This window comes from Procambarus clarkii, chromosome 85 (genome assembly GCF_040958095.1).
Source record: "Procambarus clarkii isolate CNS0578487 chromosome 85, FALCON_Pclarkii_2.0, whole genome shotgun sequence".
Lineage (NCBI taxonomy): Eukaryota > Metazoa > Arthropoda > Malacostraca > Decapoda > Cambaridae > Procambarus > Procambarus clarkii.
Window position 1 is genome coordinate 18,797,126 of NC_091234.1, and position 22,227 is coordinate 18,819,352.

The 22,227-nt window shown below is 42.1% G+C and overlaps 1 protein-coding gene across 1 annotated transcript; it reads left to right on the forward strand.

Moving 5' to 3' along the window:
• Positions 1-93: 93 nt before the first annotated feature.
• On the forward strand, positions 94-21,021 carry LOC123746648 (uncharacterized). Its single transcript, XM_069316883.1, has 2 exons — positions 94-127; positions 20,093-21,021. The coding sequence occupies exons 1-2, from the start codon at positions 94-96 to the stop codon at positions 21,019-21,021; spliced, it is 963 nt and encodes a 320-aa protein (XP_069172984.1).
• Positions 21,022-22,227: the final 1,206 nt, after the last annotated feature.

Here is a 22,227-nt window from a genome sequence, read left to right on the forward strand (position 1 = left end):
GAGCATAACACAGAACTAATGAGTAACGCAATATACAACTCACTATATAAAATGGTATAAGCATACATTGGAAAATGTAATACTATACGAAAGATGAAAAATAAAGAATTCCCATCTCCAAGAATTGGTAATACTTATTCTCATCCGTCAAGCAAAGGGGTTAGGATTCAAAAAAATTAGTCAACCGTTTAGCACTCTTATCTAAGACAATATTCATTAATACATCGGTACTGTATACAGTAATACAAGTATAATATGATATAACAACATACTCACCCAAAACCCTTGCTAATGAGTATATATATCCTCATAAAATGTAACAATATCAACCGACCAATGATAGCCTAATATAATGGATATCATATTAATAGATATACAATCATACATACAATAGTGATACATAAATCACCTAATACAATAATACATGGAACCTATATGCATAATATTGTATCAAAGATATAATAAAATCAAGTTATAATGGTGATATGAGTTTACATTGTATTATTTCACAATAAAGTATGATGATAGCGTATATATCAGACATACTGGTGTATGCGAGATCATACCATGAGTGTTGGAGAAGGAGTAAGTTCTGAGTGTAAGTGAAGTCTCTGAGTATGGAACGAAGCTGGGATTAAGCACACTTGCATAAGTATGTAAAAGGGACTTGTTAATTAAGTTATAAGTGTAAATGGACTGAAGTGTTAAGGTTTGACCGTGTTTTAGCCCTTAAGTGCGTGTTTCCTTTCCCTGGTATTCCCTTTCCATTCCTTTTGTCCCGTTCCTATTCCTCTATCGTCGTACCTTACCATTCAGGTACTCTTTCATATCCTCCTTTTCCATTCAATCTCCTTTTCCCTTTCCTTTTCTTCTCTTTTTTCCCTTCCTTTTTCTCCCCACTCCCACCCCCTTCCTTCTCTCCTATCTTCTGTTTCCTCTCGCCAAGGAAATACAGGGAAAGTCATTTTACGGTCCAAAAGAGTTTACCATATTTTTTCTCTGCATGTTAATATTTGGGGCGTCGCTCAGAAGAGCTCTAGGAAATGCACGCGGTGTTGCATTTACCTCCGAGTCTGTCTGTTTAACTGTCTCCTGGTCTGTCTGTCACTGGTAATCGCGCCAGCATATCTCCTTAACAGTGAAGTATATTTTGGCGTCCTCACATACGCGGCGTTTTCTAGGGAGAGGCCCTGGAAGATTTTAATAGTGATGGATTATTGAACTGCTCCCTGTCCCAGCTGAGAAGGGAGAGGAGGGAGGGGTCCTGGGCAAGGTGTGGGAAGGGAGAGGAGAGACATAACAAGAGATGGATTGGAAGCACAGATGAAGAACATTTACGACCGCTACGCTATTATTTGTATTTAAACGCCAAGGGAGAACATACTAGGCTGCTATGGAGGTTCCATCTCACAGTGAGATATATCTGAGTGTATCAGGACTTCCTGATATACCCAGGACCTCCTGGGTATATCAGTTTGATATACCATAAGGTCCTCAGGATCGAGTCTGAGTTTAATGGTGGAAAGTTTGTCCCTGGTGGCGTAGTGGTACAAAACTCGCCCCCCCCCCCCCCCCGCGCCTTGCGGGCGATTCGAGTCTCGGTCAGGAAAGATTGACTGGGCACCAATTTGTAATTGTTCGCCTCGCTTCACCCACAGTAATTGGGGTACCTATGTAAAAACTGATTAGTTATCTCTAGGGAATAGTTATTCCCTAGAAATAACTCTAGAATTGGTCATTCTAGGGTTATTTCTAGGGAAAGTTCCTAGGCTGCTAACAGGAGGCGGGGCCTGAGAGCTGGAGCCCACTCGCCGAAGTCATCCCTGTATGAAGGATGGTCTGTATTTAATAAACCAGACACCAGCATGCCATCCTTACGTTATCTTCATGCTCTAACCTCATTGGCTAAGCTCATCCTCTTCCTTATTAAGGTCACTCAATAGCTCGGTCGATAGAGCTTCGGCTTCACACGCATGGGGTTCACAGTTCGAGCCTCCTAGAGCCCAGGTGACAGGAATCATCTGCTTCCTCTTCTTTGTATGATGTATTTGTTTTATTGTCTCAATAAACATACTTGAACTTGAAGTGGACTTTAATGTTTTTTCTTCAGCTTTATTTCCTTAGTTTCCGAGCTGTTTTCTTTACCGTGTATGTTGTAATAAACTATTCGTATATTTACACTTGTTTCTCCCTGTGAAGATTATTAAACAATGGTGATTATAAGGGCGCGGAAGTTCAGCCTGGTCAGGGCCGCCAGCAGCCCTTGGGCCCGCCCCGGCAGCCCTTGGGCCCACCCCGGCAGCCCTTGGGCCCGCCCCGGCAGCCCTTGGGCCCGCCTCGGCAGCCCTTCGGTCCACCCTGGCAGCCCTTGGGCCCGCCTCGGCAGCCCTTCGGTCCACCCTGACAGCCCTTGGGCCCGCCCCGGCAGCCCTTGGGCCCGCCCCGGCAGCACCCAGTCCTTAATTTGGCACCTTTGTGGAAGCCTAACATGTATATATACACTGGCTGCCTGTCCCCCTACACAATGATTTATTATTACCTATTATTTTATCATTTAATTTAAATATTAAATAAAATAATTTATTTAATTATTATAGTAAGTACTTAATAATTTAATAATTAGTAGTAAGTACATAAAAATGATTAAAAAGTACAGTTTAGTCATAGGAGATTCCTAGATTGGAATTCACTACCAAATTTCAATATATCCAAGTATTTTTAGTGTGAAATGCTGATATTATATGCATAAATTGTTGTTTTAATAATATTACGCTTAACCACTTGGGCTGGACGGTAGAGCGTCAGTCTCGTTTCCTACAGGTCGGCGTTCAATCCCCGACCGCCCAAGAGGTTGGGCACCATTCCTTTCCCCGTCCCATCCCAAATCCTTATCCTGATCCCTTCCGAGTACTATATAGTCGTAATGGCTTGGCGCTTTCACTTGATAGTTCCCCCACCTCCCCTGAATAATATTGCGAGAGCAGTATTTACGGGCTATTCATGCCCGTGCTACCTCTTGGGTGGCTTAATCTTCATCAATCGAGAGCAGTTCGTCCTAACCAGACGTTATATGATGATATCCTCAGCTGTTGATAAATAAAAGTAATTGCGTAACTCCAGTTATCTAATACTTATCATTAATGATATAAAACCTTATCATAAGCCAAGGGATTTGTAGATCAGTTTTTAAAAGGGAATTCGGAAGTAATAATGATACAGGTGATGCCATCTGTCGGCAGAAGAGAACACTATCAACTGGCTGGTCAACAGTAGCCATAAGGTACAGCTTACGCCATCTGTTGACATCAAATTACACTTATAACAAATTACCCTACAAAATACCACTAACGCCATCTAGTTTTTTTCCAACGCACTACAAATAGCCGAACAGCAACCCATAAGGCGGGTTGTTGTGCTCGGGTAGGAGGTTCCAAGCTCCGCCCACAGATGGTATGGGGTGCATAATAAATGGCATATCATTGTTTGTTGACATTCACACAACAGCCAATCACAGGAAGGGATCAGCTAAAGGCTCCAGCCACGTAATAAATCATCTTTATTCAGCACAACATCCTTGCTTATGACATTCTGCTTCAACTTTAATCTACTATAAAAGTGAAATGTTAAGTATTTAAACGTATTAATATAGTGATAATTAAATACTGCAGGACGTAACGAGTGTTACAGAAACATGGGCTGGCTACCTAACTTGTGACGTCATCAGAGGGTGTTGCCTCACACAAATAATATTGGCGATACAATATGCCTCCGTCCTCTTATTGGTCTACATTATTCACTTAGATGGAAATTTCTGTCTTGTATAAAACAGAAATTGTTGTTCTTTTGTACAACAACAACAAGGTTATTGAGCAAAAGGACGTATTTCTTATTTTGCATTTTATTCATATACGCGTTGGCATTCCCCGCAACAGCCAATCACAGGACGGTATTTGTTGGAAACTCTGCCTTCAACAACGTTGATTCCTAATGAACTCTAACAATAAATTCGTTTAATAAACGAGTATTTAGGGTCAAGCTACAGATGAACATTATAGGATAATGGTGTTTTAGCTTGCAGCTTCGTTAGACAGAATCCCTGGTCTTAATTAACACTATGATGCTCTGAGCACACACCGCCCCCCCCCACCCCCCACAACCTGGGTGGGTTTGTGGATTCCGTGGGAGCGTGCGATATTTCTGAAAAAATGTATGTTCTCTTCAACTTTGTTACCTCAATTCTCGTCCTAAGTTTTTCAATTTGGTATCATTGTGTTCGCAATAGAAATCTCTACAGGACTAAAGGCATATTAAGTCCAAATGCCCAGCGTACTATCCGCAATAAACAGAGGAAGTGAGAGTGTGTTACCCTGGAGCATGCAAGACCGATAAAATGTGTACACTCCTTTCACTTTGGTCACGTCAATTCTCGTCATAGGTCTTTCATTTTGGTATCATTGTGTTCGCAATATAATTCTCTACAGGACAAAAGACATAAAGGATAATTAAATAATGCAGGATATAAAAGATGTTATATAAAAATGGGCTGGCTACCTGACTTGTGACGTCATTATTGGCGGTTGCCTTGACACAAATAATGATACGCTGCTCTGCCCTCTTATTCGAGTAAATTATTCAGTTAGATGGAGATTTCTGGCAGGTGCAAAACAAAAATTGTTGTTCTTTTTCACAACAACCTTGTTGTTGTGCACAAGGACCTATTTCTTAGTTTAAATTTTATTCATAAAAGAGTGTTGGTATTCCCCGCAACAGCCAATCACAGGAAGGTATTTCTGGAAGCTCCGTCTCCTTATGGACTCAGCACATCGCTCTAGCTCATGGCTCTCTGTTTCATCTCTTGCATATACAAACTATGACTTTTTTTCGGTTACTGTTATAATTAATAATATGAGATATAAAAGTTTTTATACAAAATGGCTAAATTCTGTCATTAAATGGACTTTGTCTGGTATACATACAAACATCCCCTGGCAATTTGGTCTGGGCTCGAGTCTTGGTCAGGGAAGATTGACTGGGCGCCAATTTGTAATTGTTCGCCTCGCTTCACCCGACAGTAACTGGGGTACCTATGTAAAAACTGATTAGTTATCTAAGGAATAGTTATTCCCTAGAAATAACTCTAGAATTGGTCATTCTAGGGTTATTTCTAGGGAAAGTTCCTAGGCTGCTAACAGGAGGCGGGGCCTGAGAGCTGGAGCCCACTCGCCGAAGCCATCCCTGTATGAAGGATGGTCTGTATTTAATAAACCAGACACCAGCATGCCATCCTTACGTTATCTTCATGCTCTAACCTCATTGGCTAAGCTCATCCTCTTCCTTATTAAGGTCACTCAATAGCTCGGTCGACAGAGCTTCGGCTTTACACGCATGGGGTTCACAGTTCGAGCCTCCTAGAACCCAGGTGAATGAAATCATTCGCTATGGGCAGCCCTTGGGCCCGCCCCGGCAGCCCTTGGACCGGCCCCGGCAGCCCTTGGACCGGCCCCGGCAGCCCTTGGGCTTTCCCCGGCAGCCCTTGGGCTCTCCCCGGCAGCCCTTGGGCTTTCCCCGGCAGCCCTTGGGCTTTCCCCGGCAGCCCTTGGGCTCTCCCCGGCAGCCCTTGGGCTCTCCCCGGCAGCCCTTGGGCCCGCTCCGGCAGCCCTTGGGCCCGCCCCGGCAGCCCTTGGGTCCGCCCCGGCAGCACCCAGTCTTTAATTTGGCACCTTTGTGGCACCTTAGTATAAGCCTAACATGTATATATACACTGGCTGCCTGTCCCCCTACACAATAATTTATTATTACCTATCATTTTATCATTTAATTTAAATATTAAATAAAATAATTTATTTAATTATTATAGTAAGTACTTAATAATTTAATAATTAGTAGTAAGTACATAAAAATGATTAAAAAGTACAGTTTAGTCATAGGAGATTCCTAGATTGGAATTCACTACCAAATTTCAATATATCCAAGTATTTTTAGTGTGAAATGCTGATATTATATGCATAAATTGTTGTTTTAATAATATTACGCTTAACCACTTGGGCTGGACGGTAGAGCGACGGTCTCGTTTCCTACAGGTCCACGTTGAATCCCCGACCACCCAAGAGGTTGGGTACCATTCATTTCCCCGTCCCATCCCAAATCCTTATCCTGATCCCTTCCGAGTACTATATAGTCGTAATGGCTTGGCGCTTTCGCTTGATAGTTCCCCCACCCCCCCTGAATAATATTGCGAGAGCAGTATTTACGGGCTATTCATGCCCGTGGCACCTCTTGGGTGGCTTAATCTTCATCAACCGAGAGCAGTTCGTCCTAACCAGACGTTATATGATGATATCCTCAACTGTTGATAAATAAAAGTAATTGCGTAACTCCAGTTATCTAATACGTATCATTAATGATATAAAACCTTATCATAAGCCAAGGGATTTGTAGATCAGTTTTTAAAAGGGAATTCGGAAGTAATAATGATACAGCTGATGCCATCTGTCGGCAGAAGAGAACACTATCAACTGGCTGGTCAACAGTAGCCATAAGGTACAGCTTACGCCATCTGTTGACATCAAATTACACTTATAACAAATTACCCTACAAAATACCACTAATGCCATCTAGTTTTTTTCCAACGCACTACAAATAGCCAAACAGCAACCCATAAGGCGGGTTGTTGTGCTCGGGTAGGAGGTTCCAAGCTCCGCCCACAGATGGTATGGGGTGCATAATAAATGGCATATCATTCTTTGTTGACATTCACACCACAGCCAATCACAGGAAGGGATCAGCTAAAGGCTCCAGCCACGTAATAAATCATCTTTATTCAGCACAACATCCTTACTTATGACATTCTGCTTCAACTTTAATCTACTATAAAAGTGAAATGTTAAGTATTTAAAAGTATTAATATAGTGATAATTAAATACTGCAGGACGTAACGAGTGTTACAGAAACATGGGCTGGCTACCTAACTTGTGACGTCATCAGAGGGTGTTGCCTCACACAAATAATATTGGCGATACAATATGCCTCCGTCCTCTTATTGGTCTACATTATTCACTTAGATGGAAATTTCTGTCTTGTATATAACAGAAATTGTTATTCTTTTGTACAACAACAACAAGGTTATTGAGCAAAAGGACGTATTTTTTATTTTGCATTTTATTCATATAAGCGTTGGCATTCCCCGCAACAGCCAATCACAGGAAGGTATTTGTTGGAAACTCTGCCTTCAACACCGTTGATTCCTAATGAACTCTAATAATAAATCCGTTTAATAAACGAGTATTTAGGGTCAAGCTACAGATGAACATTATAGGATAACTATGTTTTAGCTTGCAGCATCGTTAGACAGAATCCCTGGTCTTAATTAACACTATGATACTCTGAGCACACACCGCCCCCCCCCCCCACAACCTGGGTGGGTTTGTGGAGTCCGTGGGAGCGTGCGATAATTCTGAAAAAATGTATGTTCTCTTCAACTTTGTTACCTCAATTCTCGTCCTAGGTTTTTCAATTTGGTATCATTGTGTTCGTAATAGAATTCTCTACAGGACTAAAGGCATATTAAGTCCAAATGCCCAGCGTACTATCCGCAATAAACAGAGGAAGTGAGAGTGTGTTACCCTGGAGCATGCAAGACCGCTAAAATGTGTACACTCCTTTCACTTTGGTCACGTCAATTCTCGTCATAGGTCTTTCATTTTGGTATCATTGTGTTCGCAATATAATTCTCTACAGGACAAAAGACATAAAGGATAATTAAATAATGCAAGGATATAAAAGATGTTATATAAAAATGGGACTGGCTACCTGACTTGTGACGTCATTATTGGCGGTTGCCTTGACACAAATAATGATACTCTGCTCTGCCCTCTTATTCGAGTAAATTATTCAGTTAGATGGAGATTTCTGGCAGGTGCAAAACAAAAATTGTTGTTCTTTTTCACAACAACCTTGTTGTTGTGCACAAGGACCTATTTCTTAGTTTAAATTTTATTCATAAAAGAGTGTTGGTATTCCCCGCAACAGCCAATCACAGGAAGGTATTTCTGGAAGCTCCGTCCTCCTTATGGACTCAGCACATCGCTCTAGCTCATGGCTCTCTGTTTCATCTCTTGCATATACAAACTATGACTTTTTTTCGGTTACTGTTATAATTAATAATATGAGATATAAAAGTTTTTATACAAAATGGCTAAATTCTGTCATTAAATGGACTTTGTCTGGTATACATTACAAACATCCCCTGGCGATTTGGTCTGGGCTCGAGTCTTGGTCAGGGAAGATTGACTGGGCGCCAATTTGTAATTGTTCGCCTCGCTTCACCCGACAGTAACTGGGGTACCTATGTAAAAACTGATTAGTTATCTAAGGAATAGTTATTCCCTAGAAATAACTCTAGAATTGGTCATTCTAGGGTTATTTCTAGGGAAAGTTCCTAGGCTGCTAACAGGAGGCGGGGCCTGAGAGCTGGAGCCCACTCGCCGAAGCCATCCCTGTATCAAGGATGGTCTGTATTTAATAAACCAGACACCAGCATGCCATCCTTACGTTATCTTCATGCTCTAACCTCATTGGCTAAGCTCATCCTCTTCCTTATTAAGGTCACTCAATAGCTCGGTCGACAGAGCTTCGGCTTTACACGCATGGGGTTCACAGTTCGAGCCTCCTAGAACCCAGGTGAATGAAATCATTCGCTATGGGCAGCCCTTGGGCCCGCCCCGGCAGCCCTTGGACCGGCCCCGGCAGCCCTTGGACCGGCCCCGGCAGCCCTTGGGCCCGCCCCGGAAGCCCTTGGGCCCACCCCGGCAGCTCCCAGTCTTTAATTTGGCACCTTTGTGGCACCTTAGTATAAGCCTAACATGTATATATACACTGGCTGCCTGTCCCCCTACACAATAATTTATTATTACCTATCATTTTATCATTTAATTTAAATATTAAATAAAATAATTTATTTAATTATTATAGTAAGTACTTAATAATTTAATAATTAGTAGTAAGTACATAAAAATGATTAAAAAGTACAGTTTAGTCATAGGAGATTCCTAGATTGGAATTCACTACCAAATTTCAATATATCCAAGTATTTTTAGTGTGAAATGCTGATATTATATGCATAAATTGTTGTTTTAATAATATTACGCTTAACCACTTGGGCTGGACGGTAGAGCGACGGTCTCGTTTCCTACAGGTCCACGTTGAATCCCCGACCACCCAAGAGGTTGGGTACCATTCATTTTCCCCGTCCCATCCCAAATCCTTATCCTGATCCCTTCCGAGTACTATATAGTCGTAATGGCTTGGCGCTTTCGCTTGATAGTTCCCCCACCCCCCCTGAATAATATTGCGAGAGCAGTATTTACGGGCTATTCATGCCCGTGGCACCTCTTGGGTGGCTTAATCTTCATCAACCGAGAGCAGTTCGTCCTAACCAGACGTTATATGATGATATCCTCAACTGTTGATAAATAAAAGTAATTGCGTAACTCCAGTTATCTAATACGTATCATTAATGATATAAAACCTTATCATAAGCCAAGGGATTTGTAGATCAGTTTTTAAAAGGGAATTCGGAAGTAATAATGATACAGCTGATGCCATCTGTCGGCAGAAGAGAACACTATCAACTGGCTGGTCAACAGTAGCCATAAGGTACAGCTTACGCCATCTGTTGACATCAAATTACACTTATAACAAATTACCCTACAAAATACCACTAATGCCATCTAGTTTTTTTCCAACGCACTACAAATAGCCAAACAGCAACCCATAAGGCGGGTTGTTGTGCTCGGGTAGGAGGTTCCAAGCTCCGCCCACAGATGGTATGGGGTGCATAATAAATGGCATATCATTGGTAGACATTCTTTGTTGACATTCACACAACAGCCAATCACAGGAAGGGATCAGCTAAAGGCTCCAGCCACGTAATAAATCATCTTTATTCAGCACAATATCCTTGCTTATGACATTCTGCTTCAACTTTAATCTACTTTAAAAGTGAAATGTTAAGTATTTAAAAGTATTAATATAGTGATAATTAAATACTGCAGGACGTAACGAGTGTTACAGAAACATGGGCTGGCTACCTAACTTGTGACGTCATCAGAGGGTGTTGCCTCACACAAATAATATTGGCGATACAATATGCCTCCGTCCTCTTATTGGTCTACATTATTCACTTAGATGGAAATTTCTGTCTTGTATATAACAGAAATTGTTATTCTTTTGTACAACAACAACAAGGTTATTGAGCAAAAGGACGTATTTCTTATTTTGCATTTTATTCATATAAGCGTTGGCATTCCCCGCAACAGCCAATCACAGGAAGGTATTTGTTGGAAACTGCCTTCAACAACGTTGATTCCTAATGAACTCTAATAATAAATCCGTTTAATAAACGAGTATTTAGGGTCAAGCTACAGATGAACATTATAGGATAACTATGTTTTAGCTTGCAGCTTCGTTAGACAGAATCCCTGGTCTTAATTAACACTATGATACTCTGAGCACACACCGCCCCCCCCCCCACAACCTGGGTGGGTTTGTGGAGTCCGTGGGAGCGTGCGATAATTCTGAAAAAATGTATGTTCTCTTCAACTTTGTTACCTCAATTCTCGTCCTAGGTTTTTCAATTTGGTATCATTGTGTTCGTAATAGAATTCTCTACAGGACTAAAGGCATATTAAGTCCAAATGCCCAGCGTACTATCCGCAATAAACAGAGGAAGTGAGAGTGTGTTACCCTGGAGCATGCAAGACCGCTAAAATGTGTACACTCCTTTCACTTTGGTCACGTCAATTCTCGTCATAGGTCTTTCATTTTGGTATCTTTGTGTTCGCAATATAATTCTCTACAGGACAAAAGACATAAAGGATAATTAAATAATGCAGGATATAAAAGATGTTATATAAAAATGGACTGGCTACCTGACTTGTGACGTCATTATTGGCGGTTGCCTTGACACAAATAATGATACGCTGCTCTGCCCTCTTATTCGAGTAAATTATTCAGTTAGATGGAGATTTCTGGCAGGTGCAAAACAAAAATTGTTGTTCTTTTTCACAACAACCTTGTTGTTGTGCACAAGGACCTATTTCTTAGTTTAAATTTTATTCATAAAAGAGTGTTGGTATTCTCCGCAACAGCCAATCACAGGAAGGTATTTCTGGAAGCTCCGTCTCCTTATGGACTCAGCACATCGCTCTAGCTCATGGCTCTCTGTTTCATCTCTTGTATATGCAAACTATGAATTTTTTCGATTACTGTTATAATTAATAATAAGAGATATAAAAGTTTTTACACAAAATGGCTAAATTCTGTCATTAAATGGACTTTGTCTGGTATACATTCAAACATCCCCTGGCGATTTGGTCTGGGTCCGAGTCTCGGTCAGGGAAGATTGACTGGGCACCAATTTGTAATTGTTCGCCTCGCTTCACCCGACAGTAACTGGGGTACCTATGTAAAAACTGATTAGTTATCTAAGGAATAGTTATTCCCTAGAAATAACTCTAGAATTGGTCATTCTAGGGTTATTTCTAGGGAAAGTTCCTAGGCTGCTAACAGGAGGCGGGGCCTGAGAGCTGGAGCCCACTCGCCGAAGCCATCCCTGTATCAAGGATGGTCTGTATTTAATAAACCAGACACCAGCATGCCATCCTTACGTTATCTTCATGCTCTAAGCTCATTGGCTAAGCTCATCCTCTTCCTTATTAAGGTCACTCAATAGCTCGGTCGGCAGAGCTTCGGCTTTACACGCATGGGGTTCACAGTTCGAGCCTCCTAGAACCCAGGTGAATGAAATCATTCGCTATGGGCAGCCCTTGGGCCCGCCCCGGCAGCCCTTGGACCGGCCCCGGCAGCCCTTGGACCGGCCCCGGCAGCCCTTGGGCCCACCCCGGCAGCCCTTGGGCTTTCCCCGGCAGCCCTTGGGCTCTCCCCGGCAGCCCTTGGGCCCGCTCCGGCAGCCCTTGGGCCCGCCCCGGCAGCCCTTGGGTCCGCCCCGGCAGCACCCAGTCTTTAATTTGGCACCTTTGTGGCACCTTAGTATAAGCCTAACATGTATATATACACTGGCTGCCTGTTCCCCTACACAATAATTTATTATTACCTATCATTTTATCATTTAATTTAAATATTAAATAAAATAATTTATTTAATTATTATAGTAAGTACTTAATAATTTAATAATTAGTAGTAAGTACATAAAAATGATTAAAAAGTACAGTTTAGTCATAGGAGATTCCTAGATTGGAATTCACTACCAAATTTCAATATATCCAAGTATTTTTAGTGTGAAATGCTGTTATTATATGCATAAATTGTTGTTTTAATAATATTACGCTTAACCACTTGGGTTGGACGGTAGAGCGACGGTCTCGTTTCCTACAGGTCGGCGTTCAATCCCCAACCGCCCAAGAGGTTGGGCACCATTTTTTTCCCCCGTCCCATCCCAAATCCTTATCCTGATCCCTTCCGGGTGCTGTATAGTCATAATGGCTTGGCGCTTTCACTTGATAGTTCCCCCACCCCCCTGAATAATATTACGAGAGCAGTTTTTACGGGCTATTCATGCCCGTGCCACCTCTTGGGTGGCTTAATCTTCATCAATCGAGAGCAGTACGTCCTAACCAGACGTTATATGATGATATCCTCAACAGTTGATAAATAAAAGTAATTGTAGAACTCCAGTTATCTAATACTTATCATAAATGGTATAAAACCTTATCATAAGCCAAGGGATTTGTAGATCAGTTTTTAAAAGGGAATTCGGAAGTAATAATGATACAGCTGATGCCATCTGTCGGCAGAAGAGAACACTATCAACTGGCTGGTCAACAGTGGCCATAAGGTACAGCTTACGCCATCTGTTGACATCAAATTACACTTATAACAAATTACCCCACAAAATACCACTAACGCCATCTAGTTTTTTTCCAACGCACTACAAATAGCCGAACAGCAACCCATAAGGCGGGTTGTTGTGCTCGGGTAGGAGGTTCCTAGCTCCGCCCACAGATGGTATGGGGGTAGATATTCTTTGTTGACATTCACACAACAGCCAATCACAGGAAGGGATCAGCTAAAGGCTCCAGCCACGTAATAAATCATCTTTATTCAGCACAACATCCTTGCTTATGACATTCTGCTTCAACTTTAATCTACTTTAAAAGTGAAATGTTAAGTATTTAAAAGTATTAATATAGTGATAATTAAATACTGCAGGACGTAACGAGTGTTACAGAAACATGGGCTGGCTACCTAACTTGTGACGTCATCAGAGGGTGTTGCCTCACACAAATAATATTGGCGATACAATATGCCTCCGTCCTCTTATTGGTCTACATTATTCACTTAGATAGAAATTTCTGTCTTGTATAAAACAGAAATTGTTGTTCTTTTGTACAACAACAACAAGGTTATTGAGCAAAAAGACTTATTTCTTATTTTGCATTTTATTCATATACGCGTTGGCATTCCCCGCAACAGCCAATCACAGGACGGTATTTGTTGGAAACTCTGCCTTCAACAACGTTGATTCCTAATGAACTCTAACAATAAATTCGTTTAATAAACGAGTATTTAGGGTCAAGCTACAGATGAACATTATAGGATAACGGTGTTTTAGCTTGCAGCTTCGTTAGACAGAATTCCTGGTCTTAACACTTTGATGTTCTGAGCAGACGTACACACCCCACACTACCCAGGGCGGGTGCAGAAGCGCGCGGTAATTCTGAAAAGTGTATAATCTTTTCAACTTTGTTACCTCAATTCTCGTCCTAGGTTTTTCAATTTGGTATCATTGTGTTCGCAATAGAATTCTCTACAGGACCAAAGGCATAAAGGATAGTTAAATATTGCAGGATATAAAATATCTTGTATAAAAATGGGCTGGCTACCTGACTTGTGACGTCATTATTGGCGGTTGCCTTGACACAAATAATGATACGCTGCTCTGCCCTCTTATTCGAGTAAATTATTCAGTTAGATGGATATATCTGTCAGGTGCAAAACAGAAATTGTAGTTCTTTTTCAGAACAATCTTGTTGTTGTGCACAAGGACCTATTTATTAGTTTAAATTATATTCATAAAAGAGTGTTGTTAATCCCCGCAACAGCCAATCACAGGAAGGTATTTCTGGAAGCTCGGCCTCCTTATGGACTCGGCACATCGCTCTAGCTCATGGCTCTCTGTTTCATCTCTTGTATATACAAACTATGACTTTTTTCGATTACTGTTATAATTAATAATATGAGATATAAAAGTTTTTACACAAAATGGCTAAATTCTGCCATTAAATGGACTTTGTCTGTTATACATACAAACATACACCAATTTATTACCATTCATCCATTATAAATTTCAAATGTAATGTATATTGTCTAGTTTTTTTCCTCTCGCCATTACTTGGTGCAATATTTGAAAGTTGTCTATTTATTTATCGATCTATCTATTACCTTGTATTTATATTAACAATTTTTGTACTTGGAAGAAAACTCTGTATTGAATTGGGACTAATTTATTAAATAATATTATTAATTATTAATTACTATTTACAATTATTATTAATTACAATTATTTATAGCTTAGTTACTTTCATGTAACTCGCAATCGTACATTCTTCCCGATAATTGATTGACACATTTGTCAATCACACTCCGCACATTTGTGAAGTGTGAATTTAATCCTTAAGTAAACAGTAATCATAGTCTTAGTTAATTATGGGTTAAATGAGTCACAGAAGTTAACTAAGCTTTGTATACTAAGCTACTACCAGAAGTGGAATGGTTGCTAAGTGAATGCCAGCCCTGGCGATTTGGTCTGGGTTCGAGTCTCGTTCAGGGAAGATTGACTGGGCGCCAATTTGTAATTGTTCGCCTCGTTTCACTCGACAGTAATTGGGGTACCTATGTAAAAACTGATTAGTTATCTCTAGGGAATAGTTATTCCCTAGAAATAACTCTAGAATTGGTCATTCTAGGGTTATTTCTAGGGAAAGATCCTAGGCTGCTAACAGGAGGCGGGGCCTGAGAGCTAGAGCCCACTCGCCGAAGCCATCCCTGTATCAAGGATGGTCTGTATTTAATAAACCAGACACCAGCATGCCATCCTTACGTTATCTTCATGCTCTAACCTCATTGGCTAAGCTCATCCTCTTCCTTATTAAGGTCACTCAATAACTCGGTCGATAGAGCTTCGGCTTCACACGCACGGGGTTCACAGTTCGAGCCTCCTAGAGCCCAGGTGACAGGAATCATCTGCTTCCTCTTCTTTCATTGGCTGGAAGAGCGTTCCTCCTCCTCCTTCTTCCCCTCCTATTGGCTACCAGAACTCTGGGGCTCTAATTGGCCGATAATTATACTATTGGGACTCCGGCCTCTAAAGTTTTAACGAGTCTGACTAAAATGATCACTTTTATTTTCTAATATTCGCCATATAATTTTGTTGTGAGGAATGTGTCGCTGTGTGTGTGTGTAGACCTCATATATATATATATATATATATATATATATATATATATATATATATATATATATATATATATATATATATATATATATATATATATATATATATATATATATATATATATATATATATATATATATATATATATATATATATATATATATATATATATATATATATATATATATATGTGCAGAATAACCACATATGAAAAATAGAAAATGCTTAACGCGTTTTCGGCTAATTCGCCTTCATCAGAGCAAAGTAGAATCATTCTACTTTGCTCTGATGAAGGCGAATTAGCCGAAAACGCGTTAAGCATTTTCTATTTTTCATATGTGGTTATTCTGCATACTTGGATCAGTGTTTTTGTGATCATTGTTGCATATATATATATATATATATATTCTTACTACTCCTGGAATTAAACACTTCAGCATAATTACAACTACAAATTTTTATGAATATATTATCCGTTCTACCTAAGTAACTGCCGCCATCTAGGGAACGAAAAAACACTTAGTAGTTCCGTTATATTTTGACGTATGACGGAAATTCGCAGCGAAGCCTATGAAATGTGAAATTCTGGATTAATTTTTCGGAGAGTTTCTCGATAATTTTTTCTCGCTCTTCGTCAGATAGACTAGGTGTCAGATAGGCTAGGTGTTAGATAGACTAGGTGTCAGGTAGGCTAAGTGTCAAATAGGCTAGGAGTCAGCCAGGCTAGGTGTTAGATAGGCTAGGAGTCTGCCAGGCTAGGTGTCAGATAGGCTAGGAGTCAGCCAGGCTAGGTGTCAGATAGGCTAGGAGTCTGCCAGGCTAGGTGTCAGTCAGCCTAGGTGCCAGCCAGGCTAGGTACCAGCCAGGCTAGGAGTCAGCCAGGCTAGGTGTCAGATAGGCTAGGAGTCAGCCAGGCTAGGTGCCAGTCAGGCTAGGTGTCAGCCAGGCTAGGTGCCACCCAGGCTAGGTGCCACCCAGGCTAGGTGCCACCCAGGCTAGGTGCCACCCAGGCTAGGTGCCAACGAGTGCCTCTTCATCAAATAAGCTCAGAACTTGCGCCCAAAATGAGGTTAATCCCCTTATTGTACCGATTACGTGCGGTTGTTAGTTTTAAATAGTCCATTCCAAAGTTTATATAGGTTTGTCGCGATATCGCAGATGCACGCACGCAATCAGGCACACGCACACGCACAATACACCACCACTCACACACAACTAATTTACGTGCGTGCCAATATATACACAATAATCCAGGAATACACAGAACTATATCATTGTCCTGGCGAATGAAAAATGTGTGAAAACAATTTTATTTCCATCACGGGAGGTTGCCATAGATTGACCGAGTTGCCATGACGTAAATATTGGCCATTGAGAGGCGTTGGACTGCTCGCCAATCCAATCTGACCAACACCGGACAATTTATGGTGTATTAAATACATATTACAGCGCTCAGGGTGAAATATTGTTAGAGTGTGTCGATATATGTGTGTGAGAGAGAGCCAGCACCATCACTACCACACTATTCACCATCACTACCACACTACTCACCATCACTACCACACTACTCACCAACACTACCACACTATTCACCATCACTACCACACTACTCACCATCACTACCACACTACTCACCAACACTACCACACTACTCACCAACACCATCACTACCACACTACTCACCATCACTACCACACTACTCACCAACACCATCACTACCACACTACTCACCATCATCACTACCACACTACTCACCATCACTACCACACTACTCACCAACACTACCACACTACTCACCAACACTACCACACTACTCACCAACACCATCACTACCACACTACTCACCATCACTACCACACTATTCACCATCACTACCACACTACTCACCATCACTACCACACTACTCACCAACACTACCACACTACTCACCAACACCATCACTACCACACTACTCACCATCACTACCACACTACTCACCAACACCATCACTACCACACTACTCACCATCATCACTACCACACTACTCACCATCACTACCACACTACTCACCAACACTACCACACTATTCACCAACACCATCACTACCACACTACTCACCATCACTACCACACTACTCACCAACACCATCACTACCACACTACTCACCATCACTACCACACTACTCACCAACACCATCACTACCACACTACTCACCATCATCACTACCACACTACTCACCATCATCACTACCACACTACTCACCATCATCACTACCACACTACTCACCATCATCACTACCACACTACTCACCATCATCACTACCACACTACTCACCAACACCATCACTACCACACTACTCACCATCATCACTACCACACTACTCACAACACCATCACTACTACACTACTCACCAATACCATCACTACCACACAACTCACCAACACCATCACTACCACACTACTCACCATCACTACCACACTACTCACCAACACCATCACTACCACACTACTCACCATCATCACTACCACACTACTCACCATCATCACTACCACACTACTCACCATCATCACTACCACACTACTCACCATCATCACTACCACACTACTCACCAACACCATCACTACCACACTACTCACCATCATCACTACCACACTACTCACCAACACTACCACACTACTCACCATCATCACTACCACACTACTCATCAACACCATCACTACCACACTACTCATCAACACCATCACTACCACACTACTCATCAACACTAACACTACCACACTACTCACCATCATCACTACCACACTACTCACCACCATCATCACTACCACACTACTCACCATCATCACTACCACACTACTCACCATCATCACTACCACACTACTCACCATCACTACCACACTACTCACCATCATCACTACCACACTACTCATCAACACCATCACTACTCACCATCACTACCACACTACTCATCAACACCAACACTACCACACTACTCACCATCATCACTACCACACTACTCACCACCATCATCACTACCACACTACTCACCATCATCACTACCACACTACTCACCATCATCACTACCACACTACTCACCAACACCATCACTACCACACTACTCACCATCATCACTACCACACTACTCACCAACACTACCACACTACTCACCAACACTACCACACTACTCACCAACACTACCACACTACTCACCATCATCACTACCACACTACTCACCAACACCATCACTACCACACTACTCACCAACACCATCACTACCACACTACTCACCAACACCATCACTACCACACTACTCACCAACACCATCACTACCACACTACTCACCACCATCACTACCACACTACTCACCAACACCATCACTACCACACTACTCACCAACACCATCACTACCACACTACTCACCAACACCATCACTACCACACTACTCACCAACACCATCACTACCACACTACTCACCAACACCATCACTACCACACTACTCACCAACACCATCACTACCACACTACTCATCAACACCATCACTATCACACTACTCACCATCACTACCACACTACTCACCAACACCATCACTACCACACTACTCACCATCACTACCACACTACTCACCAACACCATCACTACCACACTACTCACCAACACCATCACTACCACACTACTCACCATCACTACCACACTACTCACCATCACTACCACACTACTCACCAACACCATCACTACCACACTACTCACCAACACCATCACTACCACACTACTCACCATCACTACCACACTACTCACCAACACCATCACTACCACACTACTCATCAACACCATCACTACCACACTACTCACCAACACCATCACTACCACACTACTCACCATCATCACTACCACACTACTCACCAACACCATCACTACCACACTACTCATCAACACTACCACACTACTCACCATCATCACTACCACACTACTCACCAACATCATCACTACCACACTACTCACCATCACTACCACACTACTCACCAACACCATCACTACCACACTACTCATCAACACCATCACTACCACACTACTCACCAACACCATCACTACCACACTACTCACCATCATCACTACCACACTACTCACCAACACCATCACTACCACACTACTCATCAACACTACCACACTACTCACCATCATCACTACCACACTACTCACCAACATCATCACTACCACACTACTCACCATCACTACCACACTACTCACCAACACCATCACTACCACACTACTCATCAACACCATCACTACCACACTACTCACCAACACCATCACTACCACACTACTCACCATCATCACTACCACACTACTCACCATCACTACCACACTACTCACCAACATCTTCACTGTCCCACTAACTCTCATACTTTCACTGTCAGTATAATAATCTTGACCATATATTCACTCACAAACATTTTCACTTACACAATTACCTCACTATCTCAAAACTCACAACTTACTCTTCTGTAAACTGTGTCACTCTTGACAGCATTACCATCTTAGATGAAGCATTACCACCTCAGATGAAAGCATTACCATCTCAGATGAAAGCATTACCATCTTAGATGAAGCATTACCATCTCAGATGAAGCATTACCACCTCAGATGAAAGCATTACCATCTCAGATGAAAGCATTACCACCTCAGATGAAAGCATTACCATCTCAGATGAAAGCATTACCATCTCAGATGAAAGCATTACCACCTCAGATGAAAGCATTACCATCTCAGATGAAAGCATTACCATCTCAGATGAAAGCATTACCATCTCAGATGAAAGCATTACCATCTCAGATGAAAGCATTACCATCTCAGATGAAAGCATTACCATCTCAGATGAAAGCATTACCATCTCAGATGAAAGCATTACCATCTCAGATGAAAGCATTACCATCTCAGATGAAAGCATTACCATCTTAGATGAAAGCATTACCATCTTAGATGAAAGCATTACCGTCTCAGATGAAAGCATTACCGTCTCAGATGAAAGCATTACCATCTCAGATGAAAGCATTACCATCTTAGATGAAAGCATTACCATCTCAGATGAAAGCATTACCATCTCAGATGAAAGCATTACCATCTCAGATGAAAGCATTACCATCTTAGATGAAAGCATTACCATCTTAGATGAAAGCATTACCGTCTCAGATGAAAGCATTACCATCTCAGATGAAAGCATTACCACCTCAGATGAAAGCATTACCATCTCAGATGAAAGCATTACTATCTCAGATGAAAGCATTACCATCTCAGATGAAAGCATTACCATCTTAGATGAAAGCATTACCATCTCAGATGAAAGCATTACCATCTTAGATGAAAGCATTACCATCTTAGATGAAAGCATTACCATCTCAGATGAAAGCATTACCATCTCAGATGAAAGCATTACCATCTCAGATGAAAGCATTACCATCTCAGATGAAAGCATTACCATCTCAGAAGAAAGCATTACCATCTCAGATGAAAATCATCTTGACAGTCGCCGTCAAACTGCACTTGACAAGTTGAGGATAAAGTCCTATCAATAATGTGTACGGTGTTGCTAAGACAAGTTGACGGGTGATCAAAATGGTGTGAGGACCATGAACATTTTCCCTTGCCTGCCCCTCTGGCCAGCCCTTGTGATCCTCTTGACTATATTGTCTGGCATCTAGGATATTAGCACCTGCTTAACTAGCTGGCCATGTGACTAGTTAGTCTGGCAAAATGGAGCGTCTTGGGGCTCACGACGTGGCGCAGCTCCTAAGGAAGAAAATAAAAACTCTTGGCTCCGGGACTTACGGTAGAGTAGTCCTGGTTAACTGGCACGGAGAGCAGGCCGCACTTAAAGTGGCCAACCATGCATCGGCCGCTAAGAGCTTCAAGCGGGAAGCCAGCGTCTTGTCAGAGCTGAAGGGGGCTGGAGGCGCGCCCCTCCTACTGGCGGTGTCTCAAGACCGCCCAGCTCTCCTCACCACTTATAAAGGGGACACGAACGTGGATAAGATTTTATGCCACCCGCGATACGACGTAGTGCAGATTGGGTTTAAAATTGGCCTAAAATTATTACATGTCCACACAAAAGGCTATGTGCATAACGACATAAAATCCAACAATGTAATGATTGAAGGCTCACCCGACCACCCAAAAATTAGTGTGATCGACTTCGGCCTCTCCTGTAAGAGTGGTGAAGTGGTCCTTACAAAAGGTGACCCCGAGGACTACCCGCTCTACGCCCCAGAACTCTTGGCTGGTGAACCCAGCACCTTCTCCTCAGACGTGTTCCAATACGGCCGTCTAATGCAGGAGATCCTAGAGGTAACAGGTACCAAAGATCCGGTACTAGTGAACCTGTTCCAAGAGGCGACACTGTCCAACCAAGAGTGGCGGCCATCCCTGCCCAACCTGCTCCGCCGCCTACAGGACCACATCAGAGACGACACCACCACGGACTCCACCTTCCACCGAGACCGCAAGAGGATTGAGCGGTATGAGGCAAAGTGCGCCAAGTGGGGGACAGACAGAGACGGACTGAGGATGCCTAAGGAGCAGGTTATGAGGGACAAGGCGCGGACGGAGGACTATTTGTTCCGTATAAGGGAATACCATGGGATCCTCGTCCTGTGAGAAGGATATCTATGATATCCTCGCCCTGTGAGAAGGATATCTATGATATCCTCGCCCTGTGAGAAGGAACTGGTTCAATATCTCATTTTTTAAGTTTATAACAAAAATAAAGAAATAAAAGGATTAAT

Excerpts from the sequence above, each read along its gene's own strand:
- LOC123746648 (XM_069316883.1), top strand. The coding sequence starts at position 94 with ATGAAAAATAAAGAATTCCCATCTCCAAGAATTG. Across the intron at positions 128-20,092 it reads ATTCCCATCTCCAAGAATTG|ATGAAAGCATTACCATCTCA; the intron begins GTAATACTTATT and ends TTACCACCTCAG.